General features: G+C 49.1%; 1 protein-coding gene across 1 annotated transcript in view; it reads right to left on the bottom strand.

Annotated features, from left to right (window-relative positions):
- LOC135563129 (piezo-type mechanosensitive ion channel component 2-like) overlaps positions 1 to 27,430 on the bottom strand; it is a 396,954-nt gene that overhangs the window by 245,085 nt on the left and 124,439 nt on the right. The window contains 2 exon segments of the mRNA XM_065006107.1: positions 1,667 to 1,820; positions 10,676 to 10,718. Of these exon segments, the coding sequence (XP_064862179.1) occupies positions 1,667 to 1,820; positions 10,676 to 10,718 (197 nt within the window).

The raw sequence follows: 27,430 nt of genomic DNA on the forward strand, positions 1-27,430 counted from the left end.
ACTTTTCCAAGGAATAACACTTCAGATACATAGTAATGTTCACATTAAGATTCAGGAAACATTCAAATGTTCTTATTTAACTGAACTCTGAACTAGGTTGCTAATTATACATGGTGGATATCAACTTTTATTTCATTACGTTTTACGTAGCAAGATGGTCGCCTCAATTCGAGATCTTAGGAAACTTTGCAGTATTTTGTTTTTTTATGTATTATTTCTTACATTGTTGCCCCAGGAAATCTTAAGTCTTATTACACACAGCTGGGAAGAACTATTAGATATAAGAGCGACGTCAGCTTACCAACATTATGACCAGGAATACGACTTTCCCGAAGCGAAACCTCTGTTTGGAGAGGACAACGGATCGGATCCCAGAAGGCGACCCAAAACTACAGCGCCGCAGAAGGGTCAGGCTCCGGAGACGGAGCCCACCGTTCCCGAATATACTACTAGCCAATGTCCAGTTTCTTGACAACAAGGTTGATGAAAATCGAGATAGGGTTGCCTTCCAGAGAGACATCAGAGATTGTAACATTCTCTGTTTCACGGAAACATGGCTCCTTCGGGATATGTTGTCGGAATTGATTCAGCCACCAGGCTTCTCTATGCATCGCGCCGACAGAGATAAACACCTCTCTGGGAAGAGGAAGGGCGGGGGTGTATGCTTCATGATTAACGACTCATGGAGTAATCATAACAGCATACAGGAACTCAAGTCCTTCTGCTCACCTGATCTGAAATTCCTTACAATTAAATGCCGGCCATTTTACCTCCCAAGAGAATTCTCCTCAGTTATCGTCACAGCTGTGTACATTCCCCCTCAAGCAGACACCAAGACGGCCCTCAAGGAACTTCACTGAACTCTATGTAAACTTGAAGCCATACATCCTGAGGCTACATTTATTGTAGCTGGGGATTTTAACAAAGCAAATTTGAGAACAAGGCTACCTAAAAATCTATCAGCATATTGATTGCACTACGCGCAGGGGTAATACACTGCTACTAACTTCCGTGATGCATACAAAGCCCTCCCCCGCCTTTCCTTCGGCAAATCTGACCACGACGCCATCTTGCTCCTACCAGCATATAGGCAGAAACTCAAACAGGATGTACCAGTGACTAGAACCATTCAACGCTGGTCTGACCAATCAGAAGCCACGATTCAAGATTGTTTTGATCACATGGACTGGAGTGATTACGGACATATTCAATCTCTCCCTATCCCAGTTGTCTCAGTGCTGTCCCCCAACATGCTTCAAGATGGCTAGCATTGTTCCTGTACCCAAGAAGGCAAAGAAAACTAAACTAAATGACTACCGCCTCGTAGCATAGATTACTTGTTAGATATTACTGCACCTTCGGGAACTAGAAGCACAAGCATTTCGCTACACTCGCATTAACATCTGCTAACCATGTTGTATGTGACCAATAACATTTGATTTGATAAGGTTTAATAAAACCATTAAAGCCTTCAGGTATTTCATAACCAATTCATAACATTTGTGAAGTAATTGTTGTGATGATAAATTCATGTTAATCAAAGGAAATCAACTGATTTTTTAACAGAAAAATATAAGGTTGTATTGTAATAAATGTTTTCATTAGAGTTCAACTTCAGTTTAATAAATGGAAGAACTGACGTGTGTGTGTGTGTCCCTCCACTCACCCCTTCCTCCGGTTCGAAGTCGTAAACCACGTCCTCTGGTGGTCTGTTTTGGACCAGATTGTGACACAACAGCCAGCAGCCCAGACCAGTTAGAAACATCCCTACGTCAGGGAGAAACACACGGATACCGTTCCCTGCATCTGCACCTATCACACTGGACACAGAGAGACAGACAGAAACAGATTAGACTTACCGTTGTTACACTACAATCAGCCTGTCAATATGCTCTCGATGGTGCAGATGTAGAACCTTTTGAGGATCTGATTGGCCCATGCCAAATCTTTTCAGCCTCCTGAGGGGGACGAGGCGCTGTCATGCCCTCTTCATTACTATGCGGGGGCATGTGGACCACGTTAAGTTCTTAGTGATGTGGACACCAAGGAACCTGAAGCTCTCAACCCGCTCCACTACAACCCCGTCGATGTGGATGGAGGCAGGCTCTCCCCTCTTTCTCCTGTAGTCCACAATCAGCGCTTTGGCTTTACCAACATTGAGGGAGAGGTTGTTGTCATGGCACCACACTGCAAAGTCTCTGACCTAATCCCTGTAGGTTGTCTCATCGCTGTCTGTGATCTGGCCTACTACTGTCGTGTCATCAGCAAACTTGATGGTTGTGTTGGAGTTGTGCATCGCCACTCAGTCATGGATGAACAGGGAGTACAGGAGGGGACTAAGCACACACCTCTGGGAGGCCCCCGTGTTGAGGGTCAGCATGACGGGGGTGTTATTGCCTACCCTCACCACCTTGGGCCGGCCCATCAGGAAGTCCAGGATCCAATTGCAGCGGGAGGTGTTCATTCCCAGGGTCCCGAGCTTGGTGATGAGCTTGGAGGGCACTATGGTGTTGAACACTGATCCGTAGTCTGAACCGGAGTCATATGTGGATCTGTTGAGGCAGCATGCGAATAGGAGTGGATCTAGGGCATCTGGGATGATGGTGTTGATGTGTGTCATGATCAGCCTTCCAAAGCACTTCATACTTACAGATGTGTGCTACAAAGCAATAGGCATTTAGGCAGGTTACCTTGGAGTTCTTGGGGACAGGGACAGTGGTGGTCAGCTTGAAAGATGTTGGGATTACAGACAAAGAGAGATCGAAAACGTCAGTGAAGTCACTTGCCAGCTGGTCTGTGAATGCTTTGAGAACGTGCCCTAGTATTCTATCTGGCCCGAAGGCCTTGCTGTTTACTCACATCGGTCATAGAGAGCGAGATCTCACAGTCATCCAGAACAACAGGGGCTTTCATGCAAGACTTGGTGTTGTTTTCCTTTACGCAAGTATAAAAGGCATTTAATCTCACTTCCCAACCACAGGCTGAATATACTCTCCTGCAACCCGCATCACCCAATGTGGTACGGATCTGCTTTTTCTATGCTTTAGAATCGGAACCCTCATCAGAAGCTAGCCGCTAACTAGCTACTAGCTAGCCACTGCTAGCGGTCTTCAACGCTAACTAGGACACCAGCGCGACATCTACCCAAAGCATATCAGACTGCTTTTTCTCTACCACATCTCCGGATTCCTACCGCAAGCTCTGAAGCTTTATACCGGATCATCGTAAATAGCTAGCTGCAATCCGAGTGGCTACTCCTGGCTAACGTCTCTGTCCCAGAGCAAGCACCAGTTAGCCTGGAGCTAGCCTCGAGCTAAGCCCATCTCCCGACTACCCGAAGAGGTCCAAAAATACCTAATTTGCCAATTGGCCTGGACCCTCTACTGACCCTCTACTGCCGACACGGAGCCCCGCCGATCCATCACGACTGGTCCGCCGACATAATCGTCCGAGGGGTTTCAACAGGCTTTTCCGCTGCGACATCGCCAAAGATCCATCTGCTGGCCAAGGCCCGCGAGCTTTCTGAATCGCTGTATCTCCAGCTCACCGCATGAAGAGGAATAAATAAACAGACTCACCCCATCGCGACGTCCCCCAAAGGTTAACTCTCTAGCCCTCGCTATCTCCCTGCTTGCTAATTCGGCCTGCTAACGGCTAGCTTGTCAAGCTCCGGTCCGCTAACTGCTACCTTGTCTAGCTCGGGCCTACGAACTGTTAGCTTGTTAGCACAGGCCTGCTAACCGTCTGTACCACCGCGCGTCCCAATCACTCTCTGACCCCATTTACTTTCTATCTCTTTTTGATTTTTAATTTGTTTATACCTTCCGGAAACCTGCCTCACCCAAATGTGATACGGAATCGCTATTACTTTTACTCTTATTTTTATTTTTATGACACACTCAAGAACCTCCAGACGCTAACCAGCTAACTAGCTACAAGCTAGTTAGTCATTGTTAGTTATAAAAAAATAAATAAATAAAAAATAAAAAAATAAATAAAAAAAATAAAAAAACCTGGATAACACTCGCCAGCCCCCCTGCCCATCCATCGCTGCCCCCTGGACACTGATCTCTTGGCTACATAGCTGACGCACGCTGGACTGTCCATTAATCACGGTACTCCTTTCTGCTTGTTTGTCTTACCTGTCGGCCCCGTTGCCTAGTCAACGCCATTTTACCTGCTGTTTGTTGTGCTAGCGGATTAGCCTCGCCTACTGTTTTTAGCTAGCTTTCCAAATTCAACACCTGTGATTACTGTATGCCTCGCTGTATGTCTCTCTCAGATGTCAATATGCCTTGTATACTGTTGTTCAGGTTAGTTATAATTGTTTTAGTTCACAATGGAGCCCCTAGACCCACTCTGCATACCCCTGTTACCTCCTTTGTCCCACCTCCCACACATGCGGTGACCTCACCCATTACAACCAGCATGTCCAGAGATACAACCTGTCTCATCATCACCCAGTGCCTGGGCTTACCTCCGCTGTACCCGCACCCCACCATACCCCTGTCTGTGCATTATGCCCTGAATATATTCTACCATGCCCAGAAACCTGCTCCTCTTATCCTCTGCCCCCAACGCTCTAGGCGACCAGTTTTGATAGCCTTTAGCCGCACCCTCATACTACTCCTTCTCTGTTCCGCGGGTGATGTGGAGGTAAACCCAGGCCCTGCATGTCCCCAGGTACCCTCATTTGTTGACTTCTGTGATCGAAAAAGCCTTGGTTTTATGCATGTCAACATCAGAAGCCTCCTCCCTAAGTTTGTTTTACTCACTGCTTTAGCACACTCTGCTAACCCTGATGTCCTTGCCGTGTCTGAATCCTGGCTCAGGAAGGCCACCAAAATTCAGAGATTTCCATACCCAACTATAACATCTTCCGTCAAGATAGAACTACCAAAGGGGGCGGAGTTGCAGTCTACTGCAGAGATAGCCTGCAAAGTAATGTCATACTTTCCAGGTCCATACCCAAACAGTTCGAACTACTAATTTTGAAAATTACCCTCTCCAGAAATAAGTCTCTCACTGTTGCCGCCTGCTACCGGCCACCCTCAGCTCCCAGCTGTGCCCTGGACACCATTTGTGAATTGATCGCCCCCATCTAGCTTCAGAGTTTGTTCTGTTAGGTGACCTAAACTGGGATATGCTTAACACCCCGGCAGTCCTACAATGTAAGCTAGATGCCCTCAATCTCACTCAAATCATCAAGGAACCCACCAGGTACAACCCTAACTCTGTAAACAAGGGCACCCTCATAGACGTCATCCTGACCAACTGGCCCTCCAAATACACCTCCGCTGTCTTCAACCAGGATCTCAGCGATCACTGCCTCATTGCCTGTATCCGCCACGGAGCCGCAGTCAAACGACCACCCTCATCACTGTCAAACGCTCCCTAAAACACTTCTGTGAGCAGGCCTTTCTAATCGACCTGGCCCGGGTATCCTGGAAGGACATTGACCTCATCCCGTCAGTTGAGGATGCCTGGTCATTCTTTAAAAGTAACTTCCTCACCATTTTAGATAAGCATGCTCCGTTCAAAAATGCAGAACCAAGAACAGATACAGCCCTTGGTTCACTCCAGACCTGACTGCCCTCGACCAGCACAAAAACATCCTGTGGCGGACTGCAATAGCATCGAATAGCCCCGTGATATGAAACTGTTCAGGGAAGTCAGGAACCAATACACGCAGTCAGTCAGGAAAGCTAAGGCCAGCTTCTTCAGGCAGAAGTTTGCATCCTGTAGCTCCAACTCCAAAAAGTTCTGGGACACTGTGAAGTCCATGGAGAACAAGAGTACCTCCTCCCAGCTGCCCACTGCACTGAGGCTAGGTAACACGGTCTCCACCGATAAATCCACGATTATCGAAAGCTTCAATAAGCACTTCTCAACGGCTGGCCATGCCTTCCGCCTGGCTACTCCAACCTCGGCCAACAGCTCCGCCCCGCAGCTCCTCCCCAAGCCTCTCCAGGTTCTCCTTTACCCAAATCCAGATAGCAGATGTTCTGAAAGAGCTGCAAAACCTAGACCCGTACAAATCAGCTGGGCTTGACAATCTGGACCCTCTATTTCTGAAACTATCTGCCGCCATTGTCGCAACCCCTATTACCAGCCTGTTCAACCTCTCTTTCATATCGTCTGAGATCCCCAAGGATTGGAAAGCTGCCGCAGTCATCCCCCTCTTCAAAGGGGAGACACCCTGGACCCAAACTGCTATAGACCTATATCCATCCTGCCCTGCCTATCTAAGGTCTTCGAAAGCCAAGTCAACAAACAGGTCACTGACCATCTCGAATCCCACCGTACCTTCTCCGCTGTGCAATCTGGTTTCCGAGCCGGTCACGGGTGCACCTCAGCCACGCTCAAGGTACTAAACGATATCATAACCGCCATCGATAAAAGACAGTACTGTGCAGCCGTCCTTCATCGACCTCGCCAAGGCTTTCGACTCTGTCAATCACCATATTCTTATCGGCAGACTCAATAGCCTCGGTTTCTCGGATGACTGCCTTGCCTGGTTCACCAATTACTTTGCCGACAGAGTTCAGTGTGTCAAATCGGAGGGCATGCTGTCCGGTCCTCTGGCAGTCTCTATGGGGGTGCCACAGGGTTCAATTCTCGGGCCGACTCTTTTCTCTGTATATATCAATGATGTTGCTCTTGCTGCGGGCGATTCCCTGATCCACCTCTACGCAGACGACACCATTCTATATACTTTCGGCCCGTCATTGGACACTGTGCTATCTAACCTCCAAACGAGCTTCAATGCCATACAGCACTCCTTCCGTGGCCTCCAACTGCTCTTAAACGCGAGTAAAACCAAATGCATGCTTTTCAACCGATCGCTGCCTGCACCCGCATGCCCGACTAGCATCACCACCCTGGATGGTTCCGACCTTGAATATGTGGACATCTATAAGTACCTAGGTGTCTGGCTAGACTGCAAACTCTCCTTCCAGACTCACATCAAACATCTCCAATCGAAAATCAAATCAAGAGTCGGCTTTCTATTCCGCAACAAAGCCTCCTTCACTCACGCCGCCAAGCTTACCCTAGTAAAACTGACTATCCTACCGATCCTCGATTTCGGCGATGTCATCTACAAAATGGCTTCCAACACTCTACTCAGCAAACTGGATGCAGTCTATCATAGTGCCATCCGTTTTGTCACCAAAGCACCTTATACCACCCACCACTGCGACTTGTATGCTCTAGTCGGCTGGCCCCTCGCTACATATTCGTCGCCAGACCCACTGGCTCCAGGTCATCTACAAGTCCATGCTAGGTAAAGCTCCGCCTTATCTCAGTTCACTGGTCACGATGGCAACACCCATCCGTAGCACACGCTCCAGCAGGTGTATCTCACTGATCATCCCTAAAGCCAACACCTCATTTGGCCGCCTTCGTTCCAGTACTCTGCTGCCTGTGACTGGAATGAACTGCAAAAATCGCTGAAGCTGGAGACTTTTATCTCCTCACCAACTTCAAACATCAGCTATCCGAGCAGCTAACCGATCGCTGCAGCTGTACATAGTCTATTGGTAAATAGCCCACCCATTTTCACCTACCTCATCCCCATACTGTTTTTATACTGTTTTTTTTATTTTATTTATTTATTTACCTTTCTGCTCTTTTGCACACCAATATCTCTACCTGTACATGACCATCTGATCATTTATCACCCCAGTGTTAATCTGCAAAATTGTATTATTCGCCTACCTCCTCATGCCTTTTGCACACATTGTATATAGACTGCCCATTTTTTTTCTACTGTGTTATTGACTTGTTAATTGCTTACTCCATGTGTAACTCTGTGTTGTCTGTTCACACTGCTATGCTTTATCTTGGCCAGGTCGCAGTTGCAAATGAGAACTTGTTCTCAACTAGCCTACCTGGTTAAATAAAGGTGAAATAAAAAAATAAAAAAATAATAAATAAATTTAGCTCGTTTGGAAGGCTGCGTCATTGGGCATCTCACGGCTGGGTTTCCCTATGTAGTCCATTATCGTCTGTAAGCCCTGCCACATACAATGAGCATTGTAGCTGATGAAAACAAGATTCTACCTTCCTCCTATATTCTCATTATTCCTGTTTGATGTCTAGTTGGAGGTTGTAGCGCGTCCGTTTTTCCCGTTCCTTGTAAGCGGTGACTCTAGCCAGCACTGATATTTCCTGTAACCCATGGTTTTATGTTTGGATACATTATAGTCACTGTGTGGTACAGTCACTGTGTGGATGATGTCGTCGATGCACTTATTGATGTGGTAAACTCCACAATTCTATTGGATGAATAGCAGAACATATCCCAGTCTGTACTAGCAAAGCAGTCGTGTAGCCTCGTGTCTGCTTCATCTGACCACTTCTGTATTGAGCGTGTCACTGGTACTTCCTGTTTTAGCTTTTGTTTGTAAATAGGAAGCAGGAGGATAGAGTCGTGGTCAGATTTGCCAGGGGGAGGGCCTGTTATGCATTTCTGTGTGTAGAATAAAAGTGGTCTGGAGTTTAGCACCCCCTAGTGGCGCAGGATACATGTTGGTAGAAATGAGGTAGGATGGTTTTTAAGTCTCCCCTCGTTAAAGTCTCCGTCCACCATAAACGCTGCCTCTGGGTGTGCGCTTTCCTGTTTTGTTTATGGCTCAATACAGTTTGTTGAGTGCCACAGTGGTGTTGGCCTGTGGAGAAATGAAGAAAGCCTCGATAATTACGGATGAGAACTCTCTTAACCTCTTCAGTCGACCCTCTACTTTTTTGAACATTCTGTTAAAAATCGCGCAACATTTCAGCGCCCTGCTACTCATGCCAGGAATATAGTATATGCATGTGCTTAGTCTGTGTGGATAGAAAACACTCAGACGTTTAAAAAACTGGTTAAATCACTGCTGTGGCTTTACCAGAACGGCATTTACATCGAAAAGCACAGGAAAAACTGATCACTGAAAATGGGGAAAATATATCCATGCGCTACTTGAACCCATTGATAAACGTGAACCACAATTAATTGACTGAGGTTGCAGTACCTACAGCTTCCACAGGGTGTCTAGAGTCTTGTCATTTCCCTTCGAGTTTTTTCTTGGTCAAACACATACAGGACACCGTATCTAATCCGGTCTAGGACCGGATATTTTCATTTTTCCAGACGGACAGCTAATGATCTTTACATCGCCTCCTGATGAATTTTATCGCTTATTAACGTTTACTAATACCTAAAGTTGCATTACAAACGTATTTCGAAGTGTTTTGTGAAAGTTTATCGTCGACTTTTTGAATTTTAAAAAATGACGTTACGTTTTGAAACAATGTTTTTTTCGTTTATCACACAGTCTACATATAACGATATCTAGGCTTTATATGGACCGATTTAATCGAAATAAAGACCCAAATAGTGTTTATGGGACATCTAGGAGTGCCAACAAAGAAGATGGTGAAAGGTAATGAATGTTTTCTATTTTATTGTGCGGTTTGTGTAACGCCGAAATGCTAATTATTTTGTTTACGTCCCCTGTGGGTCTTTTGGGGTGTTGCATGCTATCAGATAATAGCTTCTCATGCTTTCGCCGAAAAGCATTTTAAAAATCTGACTTGTTGCCTGGATTCACAACGAGTGTAGCTTTAATTCGATACCCTGCATGTGTATTTTAATGAACTTTTGAGTTTTAACTAATACTATTAGCATTTAGCGTAGCGCATTTGCATTTCCAGAGCTCTAGTTGGGACGCAAGCGTTCCGAGTAGAAGCAACAGGTTAATAGATTAAAAAAAAGGTGTGCAGCTTAGCATGAGGTATTCTATATCAGGTGAGCAAAATCTTGAGATTTTCCTTAAAACTGGAAGCAACGCACCAGTTGCTGTTTATTAAAAGGCCCCTCCCTCTTTGGACTAGCCTGAGTCCTCCGTTGTCTGATCGTGCCACTTCATGGAGAAACCACTGAGTTCTATGTTCATAGATTCAGCCAGACAAATTTCTCTACAAAACATGAGCTTTCCATAACATAGACTGACCAGGTGAATCCAGGTGAAAACTATGATCCCTTATAGATATCACTTGTTAAATCCACTTCAATTAGTGTAGATAAATGACTGACAGACATAATGAGGTTTAACATCAACAGACTGACAGACATAATGAGGTTTAACATCAACAGACTGACAGACATAATGAGGTTTAACATCAACAGACTGACAGACATAATGAGGTTTAACATCAACAGACTGACAGACATAATGAGGTTTAACATCAACAGAAACCGCAGGTTGAGAAGGACAGGTCAGAACCATCAGAAGCATTTAGAAACCTAGCATGTGTCCCAAATTGTACCCTATTTCCTACATAGTGCACTACTTTTGACCAGAGCCCTAACTAATTATACTGAACAAAAATAAAGTGTTGGTCCCATTTATCATGAGATGAAATAAAAGATCCCAGAAATGTTCCATACGCACCAAAAAAAGGTATATCTCTAAGACAGATAGTGAGTGATATATTTCACAAGATATTCTCATCTGTGGTACGTTCTGCTGTCCTCTAATGTGTGACATTTCTATTCAGGTTTGATATTTTATTAACGTCAAAAATGATGTACATGAGATATACAGCAGAAATAGTGTGTATAATAATAACATTATTCACTTTATTAACTCTTATCTATGTACTGTACATGTTTTCCTTTATCTCTTACCTCTCAAAGCCGATCTGTCGTATGGATCTCTCCCACACGGAACCTGGAGAGGAAACACAGAAGAACATCATCAGAGTAGGAAGGGCTTTTCTCTGCAGGTAGGGCTTGGCTTCGTTTCTCTGCAGGTAGGGCTTCGTTTCTCTGCAGGTAGGGCTTGGCTTTGTTTCTCTGCAGGTAGGGCTTTGTTTCGTTTCTCTGCAGGTAGGGCTTTGTTTCTCTGCAGGTAGGGCTTCGTTTCTCTGCAGGTAGGGCTTGGCTTCGTTTCTCTGCAGGTAGGGCTTTGTTTCTCTGCAGGTAGGGCTTCGTTTCTCTGCAGGTAGGGCTTGGCTTCGTTTCTCTGCAGGTAGGGCTTGGCTTTGTTTTTCTGCAGGTAGGGCTTGGCTATGTTTTTCTGCAGGTAGGGCTTGGCTTTGTTTTTCTGCAGGTAGGGCTTGGCTTCGTTTTTCTGCAGGTAGGGCTTGGCTTTGTTTCTCTGCAGGTAGGGCTTGGCTTTGTTTCTCTGCAGGTAGGGCTTTGTTTTTCTGCAGGTAGGGCTTGGCTTTGTTTTTCTGCAGGTAGGGCTTGGCTTTGTTTCTCTGCAGGTAGGGCTTTGTTTCTCTGCAGGTAGGGCTTTGTTTTTCTGCAGGTAGGGCTTGGCTTTGTTTCTCTGCAGGTAGGGCTTTGTTTCTCTGCAGGTAGGGCTTCGTTTCTCTGCAGGTAGGGCTTGGCTTTGTTTCTCTGCAGGTAGGGCTTTGTTTTTCTGCAGGTAGGGCTTGGCTTTGTTTTTCTGCAGGTAGGGCTTGGCTTTGTTTCTCTGCAGGTAGGGCTTTGTTTCTCTGCAGGTAGGGCTTTGTTTTTCTGCAGGTAGGGCTTGGCTTTGTTTCTCTGCAGGTAGGGCTTTGTTTCTCTGCAGGTAGGGCTTCGTTTCTCTGCAGGTAGGGCTTGGCTTTGTTTCTCTGCAGGTAGGGCTTTGTTTCTCTGCAGGTAGGGCTTAGTTTTTCTGCAGGTAGGGCTTGGCTTTGTTTCTCTGCAGGTAGGGCTTTGTTTTTCTGCAGGTAGGGCTTCGTTTCTCTGCAGGTAGGGCTTGGCTTCGTTTCTCTGCAGGTAGGGCTTGGCTTTGTTTCTCTGCAGGTAGGGCTTGGCTTTGTTTCTCTGCAGGTAGGGCTTTGTTTCTCTGCAGGTAGGGCTTCGTTTCTCTGCAGGTAGGGATTGGCTTTGTTTCTCTGCAGGTAGGGCTTGGCTTTGTTTCTCTGCAGGTAGAGCTTTGTTTCTCTGCAGGTAGGGCTTCATTTCTCTGCAGGTAGGGCTTGGCTTTGTTTCTCTGCAGGTAGAGCTTTGTTTCTCTGCAGGTAGGGCTTTGTTTTCTGCAGGTAGGGCTTGGCTTTGTTTCTCTGCAGGTAGGGCTTGGCTTTGTTTCTCTGCAGGTAGGGCTTTGTTTCTCTGCAGGTAGGGCTTTGTTTCTCTGCAGGTAGGGCTTCGTTTCTCTGCAGGTAGGGATTGGCTTCGTTTCTCTGCAGGTAGGGCTTGGCTTTGTTTCTCTGCAGGTAGAGCTTTGTTTCTCTGCAGGTAGGGCTTCATTTCTCTGCAGGTAGGGCATGGCTTTGTTTCTCTGCAGGTAGGGCTTTGTTTCTCTGCAGGTAGGGCTTTGTTTTTCTGCAGGTAGGGCTTGGCTTTGTTTCTCTGCAGGTAGGGCTTTGTTTCTCTGCAGGTAGGGCTTCGTTTCTCTGCAGGTAGGGCTTGGCTTCGTTTCTCTGCAGGTAGGGCTTGGCTTTGTTTCTCTGCAGGTAGGGCTTGGCTATGTTTCTCTGCAGGTAGGGCTTTGTTTCTCTGCAGGTAGGGCTTCGTTTCTCTGCAGGTAGGGCTTTGTTTCTCTGCAGGTAGGGCTTCGTTTCTCTGCAGGTAGGGCTTGGCTTTGTTTCTCTGCAGGTAGGGCTTTGTTTCTCTGCAGGTAGGGCTTAGTTTTTCTGCAGGTAGGGCTTGGCTTTGTTTCTCTGCAGGTAGGGCTTTGTTTTTCTGCAGGTAGGGCTTCGTTTCTCTGCAGGTAGGGCTTGGCTTCGTTTCTCTGCAGGTAGGGCTTGGCTTTGTTTCTCTGCAGGTAGGGCTTTGTTTCTCTGCAGGTAGGGCTTCGTTTCTCTGCAGGTAGGGATTGGCTTTGTTTCTCTGCAGGTAGGGCTTGGCTTTGTTTCTCTGCAGGTAGAGCTTTGTTTCTCTGCAGGTAGGGCTTCATTTCTCTGCAGGTAGGGCTTGGCTTTGTTTCTCTGCAGGTAGGGCTTTGTTTCTCTGCAGGTAGGGCTTTGTTTTTCTGCAGGTAGGGCTTGGCTTTGTTTCTCTGCAGGTAGGGCTTGGCTTTGTTTCTCTGCAGGTAGGGCTTTGTTTCTATGCAGGTAGGGCTTCGTTTCTCTGCAGGTAGGGCTTCGTTTCTCTGCAGGTAGGGATTGGCTTCGTTTCTCTGCAGGTAGGGCTTGGCTTTGTTTCTCTGCAGGTAGAGCTTTGTTTCTCTGCAGGTAGGGCTTCATTTCTCTGCAGGTAGGGCATGGCTTTGTTTCTCTGCAGGTAGGGCTTTGTTTCTCTTCAGGTAGGGCTTTGTTTTTCTGCAGGTAGGGCTTGGCTTTGTTTCTCTGCAGGTAGGGCTTTGTTTCTCTGCAGGTAGGGCTTCGTTTCTCTGCAGGTAGGGCTTGGCTTCGTTTCTCTGCAGGTAGGGCTTTGTTTCTCTGCAGGTAGGGCTTTGTTTCTCTGCAGGTAGGGCTTTGTTTCTCTGCAGGTAGGGCTTTGTTTCTCTGCAGGTAGGGCTTGGCTTTGTTTCTCTGCAGGTAGGGCTTGGCTTTGTTTCTCTGCAGGTAGGGCTTTGTTTCTCTGCAGGTAGGGCTTCGTTTCTCTGCAGGTAGGGCTTGGCTTCGTTTCTCTGCAGGTAGGGCTTGGCTTCTCTGCAGGTAGGGCTTCATTTCTCTGCAGGTAGGGCTTGGCTTTGTTTCTCTGCAGGTAGGGCTTGGCTTTGTTTCTCTGCAGGTAGGGCTTTGTTTCTCTGCAGGTAGGGCTTCATTTCTCTGGCTTTGTTTCTCTGCAGGTAGGGCTTTGTTTCTCTGCAGGTAGGGCTTCATTTCTCTGCAGGTAGGGCTTGGCTTTGTTTCTCTGCAGGTAGGGCTTTGTTTCTCTTCAGGTAGGGCTTCATTTCTCTGCAGGTAGGGCTTGGCTTTGTTTCTCTGCAGGTAGGGCTTTGTTTCTCTGCAGGTAGGGCTTTGTTTTTCTCTGCAGGTAGGGCTTGGTTTCTCTGCAGGTAGGGCTTTTGTTTCTCTGCAGGTAGGGCTTCGTTTCTCTGCAGGTAGGGCTTGGCTTTGTTTCTCTGCAGGTAGGGCTTTGTTTCTCTGCAGGTAGGGCTTTGTTTCTCTGCAGGTAGGGCTTGGCTTTGCAGGTTTCTCTGCAGGTAGGGCTTGGCTTTGTTTCTCTGCAGGTAGGGCTTTGTTTCTCTGCAGGTAGGGATTCGTTTCTCTGCAGGTAGGGCTTGGCTTTCTCTGCAGGTAGGGCTTGGCTTCTCTGCAGGTAGGGCTTGGCTTCGTTTCTCTGCAGGTAGGGCTTTTTGTTTCTCTGCAGGTAGGGCTTTGTTTCTCTGCAGGTAGGGCTTTGTTTCTCTGCAGGTAGGGCTGTTTCTCTGCAGGTAGGGCTTGGTTTCTCTGCAGGTAGGGCTTCATTTCTCTGCAGGTAGGGCTTGGCTTTGTTTCTCTGCAGGTAGGGCTTTGTTTCTCTGCAGGTAGGGCTTCATTTCTCTGCAGGTAGGGCATGGCTTTGTTTCTCTGCAGGTAGGGCTTTGTTTCTCTTCAGGTAGGGCTTTGTTTTTCTGCAGGTAGGGCTTGGCTTTGTTTCTCTGCAGGTAGGGCTTTGTTTCTCTGCAGGTAGGGCTTTGTTTCTCTGCAGGTAGGGCTTGGCTTTTCTCTGCAGGTAGGGCTTGTTTCTCTGCAGGTAGGGCTTGGCTTTGTTTCTCTGCAGGTAGGGCTTTGTTTCTCTGCAGGTAGGGCTTCGTTTCTCTGCAGGTAGGGCTTGGCTTTGTTTCTCTGCAGGTAGGGCTTGGCTTTGTTTCTCTGCAGGTAGGGCTTTGTTTCTCTGCAGGTAGGGATTCGTTTCTCTGCAGGTAGGGCTTGGCTTGCAGGTAGGGATTGTTTCTCTGCAGGTAGGGCTTGGCTTCTCTGCAGGTAGGGCTTGGCTTCGTTTCTCTGCAGGTAGGGCTTGGCTTTGTTTCTCTGCAGGTAGGGCTTTGTTTCTCTGCAGGTAGGGCTTGGCTTAGTTTCTCTGCAGGTAGGGCTGCGTTTCTCTGCAGGTAGGGCTTGGCTTCGTTTCTCTGCAGGTAGGGCTTGGCTTCGTTTCTCTGCAGGTAGGGCTTTGTTTCTCTGCAGGTAGGGCTTTGTTTCTCTGCAGGTAGGGCTTCGTTTCTCTGCAGGTAGGGCTTGGCTTCGTTTCTCTGCAGGTAGGGCTTGGCTTCATTTCTCTGCAGGTAGGGCTTGGCTTCGTTTCTCTGCAGGTAGGGCTTCGTTTCTCTGCAGGTAGGGCTTGGCTTTGTTTCTCTGCAGGTAGGGCTTAATTTCTCTGCAGGTAGGGCTTTGTTTCTCTGCAGGTAGGGCTTCGTTTCTCTGCAGGTAGGGCTTGGCTTCGTTTCTCTGCAGGTAGGGCTTGGCTTCATTTCTCTGCAGGTAGGGCTTGGCTTCGTTTCTCTGCAGGTAGGGCTTCGTTTCTCTGCAGGTAGGGCTTGGCTTTGTTTCTCTGCAGGTAGGGCTTGGCTTCGTTTCTCTGCAGGTAGGGCTTGGCTTTGTTTCTCTGCAGGTAGGGCTTGGCTTTGTTTCTCTGCAGGTAGGGCTTTGTTTCTCTGCAGGTAGGGCTTGGCTTAGTTTCTCTGCAGGTAGGGCTGCGTTTCTCTGCAGGTAGGGCTTGGCTTCGTTTCTCTGCAGGTAGGGCTTTGTTTCTCTGCAGGTAGGGCTTGGCTTTGTTTCTCTGCAGGTAGAGCTTTGTTTCTCTGCAGGTAGGGCTTCATTTCTCTGCAGGTAGGGCATGGCTTTGTTTCTCTGCAGGTAGGGCTTTGTTTCTCTTCAGGTAGGGCTTTGTTTTTCTGCAGGTAGGGCTTGGCTTTGTTTCTCTGCAGGTAGGGCTTTGTTTCTCTGCAGGTAGGGCTTCGTTTCTCTGCAGGTAGGGCTTGGCTTTGTTTCTCTGCAGGTAGGGCTTGGCTTTGTTTCTCTGCAGGTAGGGCTTTGTTTCTCTGCAGGTAGGGCTTCGTTTCTCTGCAGGTAGGGCTTGGCTTCGTTTCTCTGCAGGTAGGGCTTGGCTTCATTTCTCTGCAGGTAGGGCTTGGCTTCGTTTCTCTGCAGGTAGGGCTTCGTTTCTCTGCAGGTAGGGCTTGGCTTTGTTTCTCTGCAGGTAGGGCTTAATTTCTCTGCAGGTAGGGCTTTGTTTCTCTGCAGGTAGGGCTTCGTTTCTCTGCAGGTAGGGCTTGGCTTTGTTTCTCTGCAGGTAGGGCTTGGCTTTGTTTCTCTGCAGGTAGGGCTTTGTTTCTCTGCAGGTAGGGCTTTGTTTCTCTGCAGGTAGGGCTTCGTTTCTCTGCAGGTAGGGATTGGCTTCGTTTCTCTGCAGGTAGGGCTTGGCTGTGTTTCTCTGCAGGTAGAGCTTTGTTTCTCTGCAGGTAGGGCTTCATTTCTCTGCAGGTAGGGCATGGCTTTGTTTCTCTGCAGGTAGGGCTTTGTTTCTCTGCAGGTAGGGCTTTGTTTTTCTGCAGGTAGGGCTTGGCTTTGTTTCTCTGCAGGTAGGGCTTTGTTTCTCTGCAGGTAGGGCTTCGTTTCTCTGCAGGTAGGGCTTGGCTTCGTTTCTCTGCAGGTAGGGCTTGGCTTTGTTTCTCTGCAGGTAGGGCTTGGCTATGTTTCTCTGCAGGTAGGGCTTTGTATCTCTGCAGGTAGGGCTTCGTTTCTCTGCAGGTAGGGCTTTGTTTCTCTGCAGGTAGGGCTTCGTTTCTCTGCAGGTAGGGCTTGGCTTTGTTTCTCTGCAGGTAGGGCTTTGTTTCTCTGCAGGTAGGGCTTAGTTTTTCTGCAGGTAGGGCTTGGCTTTGTTTCTCTGCAGGTAGGGCTTTGTTTTTCTGCAGGTAGGGCTTCGTTTCTCTGCAGGTAGGGCTTGGCTTCGTTTCTCTGCAGGTAGGGCTTGGCTTTGTTTCTCTGCAGGTAGGGCTTTGTTTCTCTGCAGGTAGGGCTTCGTTTCTCTGCAGGTAGGGATTGGCTTTGTTTCTCTGCAGGTAGGGCTTGGCTTTGTTTCTCTGCAGGTAGAGCTTTGTTTCTCTGCAGGTAGGGCTTCATTTCTCTGCAGGTAGGGCTTGGCTTTGTTTCTCTGCAGGTAGGGCTTTGTTTCTCTGCAGGTAGGGCTTTGTTTTTCTGCAGGTAGGGCTTGGCTTTGTTTCTCTGCAGGTAGGGCTTGGCTTTGTTTCTCTGCAGGTAGGGCTTTGTTTCTATGCAGGTAGGGCTTCGTTTCTCTGCAGGTAGGGATTGGCTTCGTTTCTCTGCAGGTAGGGATTGGCTTCGTTTCTCTGCAGGTAGGGCTTGGCTTTGTTTCTCTGCAGGTAGAGCTTTGTTTCTCTGCAGGTAGGGCTTCATTTCTCTGCAGGTAGGGCATGGCTTTGTTTCTCTGCAGGTAGGGCTTTGTTTCTCTGCAGGTAGGGCTTTGTTTCTCTGCAGGTAGGGCTTCGTTTCTCTGCAGGTAGGGATTGGCTTCGTTTCTCTGCAGGTAGGGCTTGGCTTTGTTTCTCTGCAGGTAGAGCTTTGTTTCTCTGCAGGTAGGGCTTCATTTCTCTGCAGGTAGGGCATGGCTTTGTTTCTCTGCAGGTAGGGCTTTGTTTCTCTGCAGGTAGGGCTTTGTTTTTCTGCAGGTAGGGCTTGGCTTTGTTTCTCTGCAGGTAGGGCTTTGTTTCTCTGCAGGTAGGGCTTCGTTTCTCTGCAGATAGGGCTTGGCTTCGTTTCTCTGCAGGTAGGGCTTGGCTTTGTTTCTCTGCAGGTAGGGCTTGGCTATGTTTCTCTGCAGGTAGGGCTTTATTTCTCTGCAGGTAGGGCTTCGTTTCTCTGCAGGTAGGGCTTTGTTTCTCTGCAGGTAGGGCTTCGTTTCTCTGCAGGTAGGGCTTGGCTTTGTTTCTCTGCAGGTAGGGCTTTGTTTCTCTGCAGGTAGGGCTTAGTTTTTCTGCAGGTAGGGCTTGGCTTTGTTTCTCTGCAGGTAGGGCTTTGTTTTTCTGCAGGTAGGGCTTCGTTTCTCTGCAGGTAGGGCTTGGCTTCGTTTCTCTGCAGGTAGGGCTTGGCTTTGTTTCTCTGCAGGTAGGGCTTTGTTTCTCTGCAGGTAGGGCTTCGTTTCTCTGCAGGTAGGGATTGGCTTTGTTTCTCTGCAGGTAGGGCTTGGCTTTGTTTCTCTGCAGGTAGAGCTTTGTTTCTCTGCAGGTAGGGCTTCATTTCTCTGCAGGTAGGGCTTGGCTTTGTTTCTCTGCAGGTAGGGCTTTGTTTCTCTGCAGGTAGGGCTTTGTTTTTCTGCAGGTAGGGCTTGGCTTTGTTTCTCTGCAGGTAGGGCTTGGCTTTGTTTCTCTGCAGGTAGGGCTTTGTTTCTATGCAGGTAGGGATTGGCTTCGTTTCTCTGCAGGTAGGGATTGGCTTCGTTTCTCTGCAGGTAGGGCTTGGCTTTGTTTCTCTGCAGGTAGAGCTTTGTTTCTCTGCAGGTAGGGCTTCATTTCTCTGCAGGTAGGGCATGGCTTTGTTTCTCTGCAGGTAGGGCTTTGTTTCTCTTCAGGTAGGGCTTTGTTTTTCTGCAGGTAGGGCTTGGCTTTGTTTCTCTGCAGGTAGGGCTTTGTTTCTCTGCAGGTAGGGCTTCGTTTCTCTGCAGGTAGGGCTTGGCTTCGTTTCTCTGCAGGTAGGGCTTGGCTTTGTTTCTCTGCAGGTAGGGCTTTGTTTCTCTGCAGGTAGGGCTTTGTTTCTCTGCAGGTAGGGCTTGGCTTTGTTTCTCTGCAGGTAGGGCTTGGCTTTGTTTCTCTGCAGGTAGGGCTTTGTTTCTCTGCAGGTAGGGATTCGTTTCTCTGCAGGTAGGGCTTGGCTTCGTTTCTCTGCAGGTAGGGCTTGGCTTCTCTGCAGGTAGGGCTTGGCTTCGTTTCTCTGCAGGTAGGGCTTGGCTTCGTTTCTCTGCAGGTAGGGCTTGGCTTTGTTTCTCTGCAGGTAGGGCTTTGTTTCTCTGCAGGTAGGGCTTGGCTTAGTTTCTCTGCAGGTAGGGCTGCGTTTCTCTGCAGGTAGGGCTTCATTTCTCTGCAGGTAGGGCTTGGCTTTGTTTCTCTGCAGGTAGAGCTTTGTTTCTCTGCAGGTAGGGCTTCATTTCTCTGCAGGTAGGGCATGGCTTTGTTTCTCTGCAGGTAGGGCTTTGTTTCTCTTCAGGTAGGGCTTTGTTTTTCTGCAGGTAGGGCTTGGCTTTGTTTCTCTGCAGGTAGGGCTTTGTTTCTCTGCAGGTAGGGCTTCGTTTCTCTGCAGGTAGGGCTTGGCTTCGTTTCTCTGCAGGTAGGGCTTGGCTTTGTTTCTCTGCAGGTAGGGCTTGGCTTTGTTTCTCTGCAGGTAGGGCTTTGTTTCTCTGCAGGTAGGGCTTAACATGACACTTCTCTGCAGGTAGGGCTTGGCTTTGTTTCTCTGCAGGTAGGGCTTGGCTTTGTTTCTCTGCAGGTAGGGCTTTGTTTCTCTGCAGGTAGGGATTCGTTTCTCTGCAGGTAGGGCTATAACAGTCATGTTTCTCTCAGGTAGGGCTTGGCTTCCTGCAGGTAGGGCCCCATTAACATGACACTCGTTTCTCTGCAGGTAGGGCTTGGCTTCGTTTCTCTGCAGGTAGGGCTTGGCTTTGTTTCTCTGCAGGTAGGGCTTTGTTTCTCTGCAGGTAGGGCTTGGCTTAGTTTCTCTGCAGGTAGGGCTGCGTTTCTCTGCAGGTAGGGCTTGGCTTCGTTTCTCTGCAGGTAGGGCTTCATTTCTCTGCAGGTAGGGCTTGGCTTTGTTTCTCTGCAGGTAGGGCTTTGTTTCTCTGCAGGTAGGGCTTCATTTCTCTGCAGGTAGGGCATGGCTTTGTTTCTCTGCAGGTAGGGCTTTGTTTCTCTTCAGGTAGGGCTTTGTTTTTCTGCAGGTAGGGCTTGGCTTTGTTTCTCTGCAGGTAGGGCTTTGTTTCTCTGCAGGTAGGGCTTCAACATTCTGCAGGTAGGGCCATGTTATTCTCTGCAGGTAGGGCTTGGCTTTGTTTCTCTCAGCAGGTAGGGCTTGGCTTGTTTCTCTGCAGGTAGGGCTTGTTCTCTGCAGGTAGGGCTGCGTTTCTCTAACAGGTAGGGCTTGGCTTTGTTTCTCTGCAGGTAGGGCTTAACATGACTTTGTTTCTCTGCAGGTAGGGCTTTGTTTCTCTGCAGGTAGGGATTCGTTTCTCTGCAGGTAGGGCTTGACACTCGTTTCTCTGCAGGTAGGGCTTGGCTTCTCTGCAGGTAGGGCTTGGCTTAACAGCCTCTGCAGGTAGGGCTTAACATTCAACATTCTCTGCAGGTAGGGCTTGGCTTTGTTTCTCTGCAGGTAGGGCTTTGTTTCTCTGCAGGTAGGGCTTGGCTTAGTTTCTCTGCAGGTAGGGCTGCGTTTCTCTGCAGGTAGGGCTTGGCTTCGTTTCTCTGCAGGTAGGGCTTGGCTTCGTTTCTCTGCAGGTAGGGCTTTGTTTCTCTGCAGGTAGGGCTTTGTTTCTCTGCAGGTAGGGCTTCGTTTCTCTGCAGGTAGGGCTTGGCTTCGTTTCTCTGCAGGTAGGGCTTGGCTTCATTTCTCTGCAGGTAGGGCTTGGCTTCGTTTCTCTGCAGGTAGGGCTTCGTTTCTCTGCAGGTAGGGCTTGGCTTTGTTTCTCTGCAGGTAGGGCTTAATTTCTCTGCAGGTAGGGCTTTGTTTCTCTGCAGCTAGGGCTTCGTTTCTCTGCAGGTAGGGCATTCGTTTCTCTGCAGGTAGGGCTTGACTTCATTTCTCTGCAGGTAGGGCTTGGCCGTTTCTCTGCAGGTAGGGCTTCGTTTCTCTGCAGGTAGGGCTTGGCTTTGTTTCTCTGCAGGTAGGGCTTGGCTTCGTTTCTCTGCAGGTAGGGCTTGGCTTTGTTTCTCTGCAGGTAGGGCTTGGATTTGTTTCTCTGCAGGTAGGGCTTTGTTTCTCTGCAGGTAGGGCTTACAGCATTAACAGTCTCTGCAGGTAGGGCTGCGTTTCTCTGCAGGTAGGGCTTGGCTTCGTTTCTCTGCAGGTAGGGCTTCATTTCTCTGCAGGTAGGGCTTGGCTTTGTTTCTCTGCAGGTAGAGCTTTGTTTCTCTGCAGGTAGGGCTTCATTTCTCTGCAGGTAGGGCATGGCTTTGTTTCTCTGCAGGTAGGGCTTTGTTTCTCTTCAGGTAGGGCTTTGTTTTTCTGCAGGTAGGGCTTGGCTTTGTTTCTCTGCAGGTAGGGCTTTGTTTCTCTGCAGGTAGGGCTTGGCTTTGTTTCTCTGCAGGTAGGGCTTGGCTTTGTTTCTCTGCAGGTAGGGCTTTGTTTCTCTGCAGGTAGGGCTTAGTTTCTCTGCAGGTAGGGCTTGGCTTCGTTTCTCTGCAGGTAGAGCTTCGTTTCTCTGCAGGTAAGGCTTGGCTTTGTTTCTCTGCAGGTAGGGCTTAATTTCTCTGCAGGTAGGGCTTTGTTTCTCTGCAGGTAGGGCTTCGTTTCTCTGCAGGTAGGGCTTGGCTTCGTTTCTCTGCAGGTAGGGCTTTGTTTCTCTGCAGGTAGGGCTTGGCTTTGTTTCTCTGCAGGTAGGGCTTGGCTTTGTTTCTCTGCAGGTAGGGCTTTGTTTCTCTGCAGGTAGGGCTTAGTTTCTCTGCAGGTAGGGCTTGGCTTCGTTTCTCTGCAGGTAGAGCTTCGTTTCTCTGCAGGTAAGGCTTGGCTTTGTTTCTCTGCAGGTAGGGCTTAATTTCTCTGCAGGTAGGGCTTCATTTCTCTGCAGGTAGGGCTTGGCTTTGTTTCTCTGCAGGTAGAGCTTTGTTTCTCTGCAGGTAGGGCTTCATTTCTCTGCAGGTAGGGCATGGCTTTGTTTCTCTGCAGGTAGGGCTTTGTTTCTCTTCAGGTAGGGCTTTGTTTTTCTGCAGGTAGGGCTTGGCCCCATTCTCTGCAGGTAGGGCTTTGTTTCTCTGCAGGTAGGGCTTGGCTTTGTTTCTCTGCAGGTAGGGCTTGGCTTTGTTTCTCTGCAGGTAGGGCTTTGTTTCTCTGCAGGTAGGGCTTAGTTTCTCTGCAGGTAGGGCTTGGCTTCGTTTCTCTGCAGGTAGAGCTTCGTTTCTCTGCAGGTAAGGCTTGGCTTTGTTTCTCTGCAGGTAGGGCTTAATTTCTCTGCAGGTAGGGCTTTGTTTCTCTGCAGGTAGGGCTTCGTTTCTCTGCAGGTAGGGCTTGGCTTCGTTTCTCTGCAGGTAGGGCTTCGTTTCTCTGCAGGTAGGGCTTGGCTTTGTTTCTCTGCAGGTAGGGCTTAATTTCTCTGCAGGTAGGGCTTTGTTTCTCTGCAGGTAGGGCTTTGTTTCTCTGCAGGTAGGGCTTTGTTTCTTTGCAGGTAGGGCTTAGTTTCTCTGCAGGTTGGGCTGCGTTTCTCTGCAGGTAGGGCTGCGTTTCTCTGCAGGTAGGGCTTCGTTTCTCTGCAGGTAGGGCTTCGTTTCTCTGCAGGTAGGGCTTCGGTTCTCTGTAGGTAGGGCTTTGTTTCTCTGCAGGTAGGGCTGCGTTTCTCTGCAGGTAGGGCTGCGTTTCTCTGCAGGTAGGGCTGCGTTTCTCTGCAGATAGGGCTGCGTTTCTCTGCAGATAGGGCTTAGTTTCTCTGCAGGTAGGGCTGCGTTTCTCTGCAGGTAGGTCTGCGTTTCTCTGCAGGTAGGGCTGCGTTTCTCTGCAGGTAGGGCTGCGTTTCTCTGCAGGTAGGGCTGCGTTTCTCTGCAGGTAGGGCTGCGTTTCTCTGCAGGTAGGGCTGTGTTTCTCTGCAGGTAGGGCTGCGTTTCTCTGCAGGTAGGGCTGCGTTTCTCTGCAGGTAGGGCTTGGCTTTGTTTCTCTGCAGGTAGGGCTTGGCTTTGTTTCTCTGCAGGTAGGGCTTTGTTTCTCTGCAGGTAGGGCTTCGTTTCTCTGCAGGTAGGGCTTCGTTTCTCTGCAGGTAGGGATTGGCTTCGTTTCTCTGCAGGTAGGGCTTGGCTTTGTTTCTCTGCAGGTAGAGCTTTGTTTCTCTGCAGGTAGGGCTTCATTTCTCTGCAGGTAGGGCATGGCTTTGTTTCTCTGCAGGTAGGGCTTTGTTTCTCTGCAGGTAGGGCTTTGTTTTTCTGCAGGTAGGGCTTGGCTTCGTTTCTCTGCAGGTAGGGCTTGGCTTCGTTTCTCTACAGGTAGGGCTGCGTTTCTCTGCAGGTAGGGCTGCGTTTCTCTGCAGGTAGGGCTGCGTTTCTCTGCAGGTAGGGCTGTGTTTCTCTGCAGGTAGGGCTGTGTTTCTCTGCAGGTAGGGCTTCGTTTCTCTGCAGGTAGGGCTTTGTTTCTCTGCAGGTAGGGCTTTGTTTCTCTGCAGGTAGGGCTTCTATGCAACAGCCTTGTTTCTCTGCAGGTAGGGCTTGGCTTGTTTCTCTGCAGGTAGGTTTAACTGACAGGTAGAGCTTTGTTTCTCTGCAGGTAGGGGCTTTGTTTCTCTGCAGGTAGGGCTTTGTTTCTCTGCAGGTAGGGCTTGTTTCTCTGCAGGTAGGGCTTTGTTTCTCTGCAGGTAGGGCTTTGTTTCTCTGCAGGTAGGGCTTGGCTTTGTTTCTCTGCAGGTAGGGCTTGGCTTTGTTTCTCTGCAGGTTTCTCTGCAGGTAGGGCTTTGTTTCTCTGCAGGTAGGGCTTTTTGTTTCTCTGCAGGTAGGGCTTGGCTTTGTTTCTCTGCAGGTAGAGCTTTGTTTCTCTGCAGGTAGGGCTTCATTTCTCTGCAGGTAGGGCTTGGCTTTGTTTCTCTGCAGGTAGGGCTTTTCCTTCTCTTCAGGTAGGGCTTTGTTTTTCTGCAGGTAGGGGGCTTTGTTTCTCTGCAGGTAGGGCTTTGTTTCTCTGCAGGTAGGGCTTCGTTTCTCTGCAGGTAGGGCTTTTCTCTGGGTAGGGCTTCAACATTTTCTCTGCAGGTAGGGCTTGGCTTTGTTTCTCTGCAGGTAGAGCTTGTTCTCTGCAGGTAGGGCTTCATTTTCTGCAGGTAGGGCATGGCTTGTTTCTCTGCAGGTAGGGCTTTGTTTCTCTTCAGGTAGGGCTTTGTTTTTCTGCAGGTAGGGCTTGGCTTTGTTTCTCTGCAGGTAGGGCTTTGTTTCTCTGCAGGTAGGGCTTCGTTTCTCTGCAGGTAGGGCTTGGCTTCGTTTCTCTGCAGGTAGGGCTTGGCTTTGTTTCTCTGCAGGTAGGGCTTGTTTCTCTGCAGGTAGGGCTTTGTTTCTCTGCAGGTAGGGCTTCGTTTCTCTGCAGGTAGGGCTTGGCTTTGTTTCTCTGCAGGTAGGGCTTGGCTTTGTTTCTCTGCAGGTAGGGCTTTGTTTCTCTGCAGGTAGGGATTCGTTTCTCTGCAGGTAGGGCTTGGCTTCGTTTCTCTGCAGGTAGGGCTTGGCTTCTCTGCAGGTAGGGCTTGGCTTCGTTTCTCTGCAGGTAGGGCTTGGCATGTACAACATTCTCTGCAGGTAGGGCTTGGCATTGTTTCTCTGCAGGTAGGGCTTTGTTTCTCTGCAGGTAGGGCTTTAGTTTCTCTTCAGGTAGGGCTTTGTTTCTCTGCAGGTAGGGCTTGGCTTTGTTTCTCTGCTCTGCAGGTAGGGCTTCATTTCTCTGCAGGTAGGGCATGGCTTTGTTTCTCTGCAGGTAGGGCTTTGTTTCTCAGCAGGTTCTCTGCAGGTAGGGCTTGGCTTTGTTTCTCTGCAGGTAGGGCTTTGTTTCTCTGCAGGTAGGGCTTCATTTCTCTGCAGGTAGGGCTTGGCTTTGTTTCTCTGCAGGTAGGGCTTTTTGTTTCTCTGCAGGTAGGGCTTTGTTTCTCTGCAGGTAGGGCTTTGTTTCTCTGCAGGTTTCGTTTCTCTGCAGGTAGGGCTTGGCTTTGTTTCTCTGCAGGTAGGGCTTGGCTTTGTTCTCTGCAGGTACGGCTTTGTTTCTCTGCAGGTAGGGCTTCGTTTCTCTGCAGGTAGGGCTTGGCTTTGTTTCTCTGCAGGTAGGGCTTGGCTTTGTTTCTCTGCAGGTAGGGCTTTGTTTCTCTGCAGGTAGGGCTTGGCTTGTTTCTCTGCAGGTAGGGCTTGCTTTGTTTCTCTGCAGGTAGGGGGCTTGGCTTTGTTTCTCTGCAGGTAGGGCTTTGTTTCTCTGCAGGCAGGTAGGGCTTTGTTTCTCTGCAGGTGTTTCTCTGCAGGTAGGGCTTGGCTTCATTTCTCTGCAGGTAGGGCTTATCTGCAGGTAGGGCTTTGTTTCTCTGCAGGTAGGGCTTGGCTTTGTTTCTCTGCAGGTAGGGCTTTGTTTCTCTGCAGGTAGGGCTTTGTTTCTCTGCAGGTAGGGCTTGGCTTTGTTTCTCTGCAGGTAGGGCTTGGCTTTGTTTCTCTGCAGGTAGGGCTTGGCTTTTGCTCTGTTTCTCTGCAGGTAGGGCTTGGCTTCATTTCTCTGCAGGTAGGGCTTGGCTTTGTTTCTCTGCAGGTAGGGCTTGGCTTTGTTTCTCTGCAGGTAGGGCTTGGCATTTCTCTGCAGGTAGGGCTTCGTTTCTCTGCAGGTAGGGCTTGGCTTATGTTTCTCTGCAGGTTTCTCTGCAGGTAGGGCTTGGCTTTGTTTCTCTGCAGGTAGGCTTTGTTTCTCTGCAGGTAGGGCTTCATTTCTCTGCAGGTAGGGCATGGCTTTGTTTCTCTGCAGGTAGGGCTTTGTTTCTCTTCAGGTAGGGCTTTGTTTTTCTGCAGGTAGGGCTTGGCTTTGTTTCTCTGCAGGTAGGGCTTTACAACATTTCTCTGCAGGTAGGGCTTTGTTTCTCTGCAGGTAGGGCTTGGCTTTGTTTCTCTGCAGGTAGGGCTTTGTTTCTCTGCAGGTAGGGCTTAGTTTCTCTGCAGGTAGGGCTTGGCTCTGCAGGTAGGGCTTTTCTCTGCAGGTAGGGCTTGGCTTTGTTTCTCTGCAGGTAGGGCTTTGTTTCTCTGCAGGTAGGGCTTGGCCATGTTTGTTTCTCTGCAGGTAGGGCTTTTGTTTCTCTGCAGGTAGGGCTTCAAATTTCTCTGCAGGTAGGGCCCCACTTGACACTTGTTTCTCAGCAGGTAGGGCTTAACATTAGGGCTCTCTGCAGGTAGGGCTTTGTTTCTCTGCAGGTAGGGCTTGGCAGGTAGGGCTTGTTTCTCTGCAGGTAGGGCTGCGTTTCTCTGCAGGTAGGGCTTTTCTGCAGGTATTCTCTGCAGGTAGGGCTTGGCTTCATTTCTCTGCAGGTAGGGCTTGGTTAACTCTGTTTCTCTGCAGGTAGGGCTGCGTTTCTCTGCAGGTAGGGCTGCGTTTCTCTGCAGGTAGGGCTGTTTCTCTGCAGGTAGGGCTTGGCTTCAGGTTTCTCTGCAGGTAGGGCTTGGCTTCGTTTCTCTGCAGGTAGGGCTTCTTTCTCTGCAGGTTGGGCTTTCTCTGGCTTTGTTTCTCTGCAGGTAGGGCTTGGGTAGGGCTTTGTTTCTCTGCAGGTAGGGCTGCGTTTCTCTGCAGGTAGGGCTTGGCTTTGTTTCTCTGCAGGTAGGGCTTCATTGTTTCTCTGCAGGTAGGGCTTTGTTTCTCTGCAGGTAGGGCTTTGTTTCTCTGCAGGTAGAGCTTTGTTTCTCTGCAGGTAGGGCTTCATTTCTCTGCAGGTAGGGCTTGGCTTTGTTTCTCTGCAGGTAGGCTTTGTTTCTCTGCAGGTAGGGCTTCATTTTTCTGCAGGTAGGGCATGGCTTTGTTTCTCTGCAGGTAGGGCTTTGTTTCTCTGCAGGTAGGGCTTTGTTTTCTGCAGGTAGGGCTTGGCTTGACACTTTCTCTATATCAGGTAGGGCTTTGTTTCTCTGCAGGTAGGGCTTGGCTTTGTTTCTCTGCAGGTAGGGCTTTGTTTCTCTGCAGGTAGGGCTTGTTTTTCTGCAGGTAGGGCTTTCTCTGGCTTTGTTTCTCTGCAGGTAGGGCTTGGCTCTGCAGTTTCTCTGCAGGTAGGGCTTTTTGTTTCTCTGCAGGTAGGGCTTTGTTTCTCTGCAGGTAGGGCTTCATTTCTCTGCAGGTAGGGCTTGGCTTTGTTTCTCTGCAGGTAGGGCTTTTGTTTCTCTGCAGGTAGGGCTTTGTTTCTCTGCAGGTAGGGCTTTGTTTCTCTGCAGGTAGGGCTTTGTTTGTTTCTGCAGGTAGGGCTTTGTTTCTCTGCAGGTAGGGCTTTGTTTTTCTGCAGGTAGGGCTGCGTTTCTCTGCAGGTAGGGCTTAGGGCTTCGTTTCTCTGCAGGTAGGGCTTGGCTTCGTTTCTCTGCAGGTAGGGCTTTGTTTCTCTGCAGGTAGGGCTTCGTTTCTCTGCAGGTAGGGCTTGCATTTCTCTGCAGGTAGGGCTTGGCGTTTCTCTGCAGGTAGGGCTTTGTTTCTCTGCAGATAGGGCTTCGTTTCTCTGCAGGTAGGGCTTAGTTTCTCTGCAGGTAGGGCTTTTCTGCAGGTAGGGCTTTTCTCAGCAGGTTTCTCTGCAGGTAGGGCTTATTTTTCTGCAGGTAGGGCTTAACGTTTCTCTGCAGGTAGGGCTTTGTTTCTCTGCAGGTAGGGCTTATATTTCTCTGCAGGTAGGGCTTTGTTTCTCTGCAGG

Source organism: Oncorhynchus nerka, linkage group LG20 (genome assembly GCF_034236695.1).
Source record: "Oncorhynchus nerka isolate Pitt River linkage group LG20, Oner_Uvic_2.0, whole genome shotgun sequence".
NCBI classification, from domain to species: Eukaryota; Metazoa; Chordata; class Actinopteri; order Salmoniformes; family Salmonidae; genus Oncorhynchus; species Oncorhynchus nerka.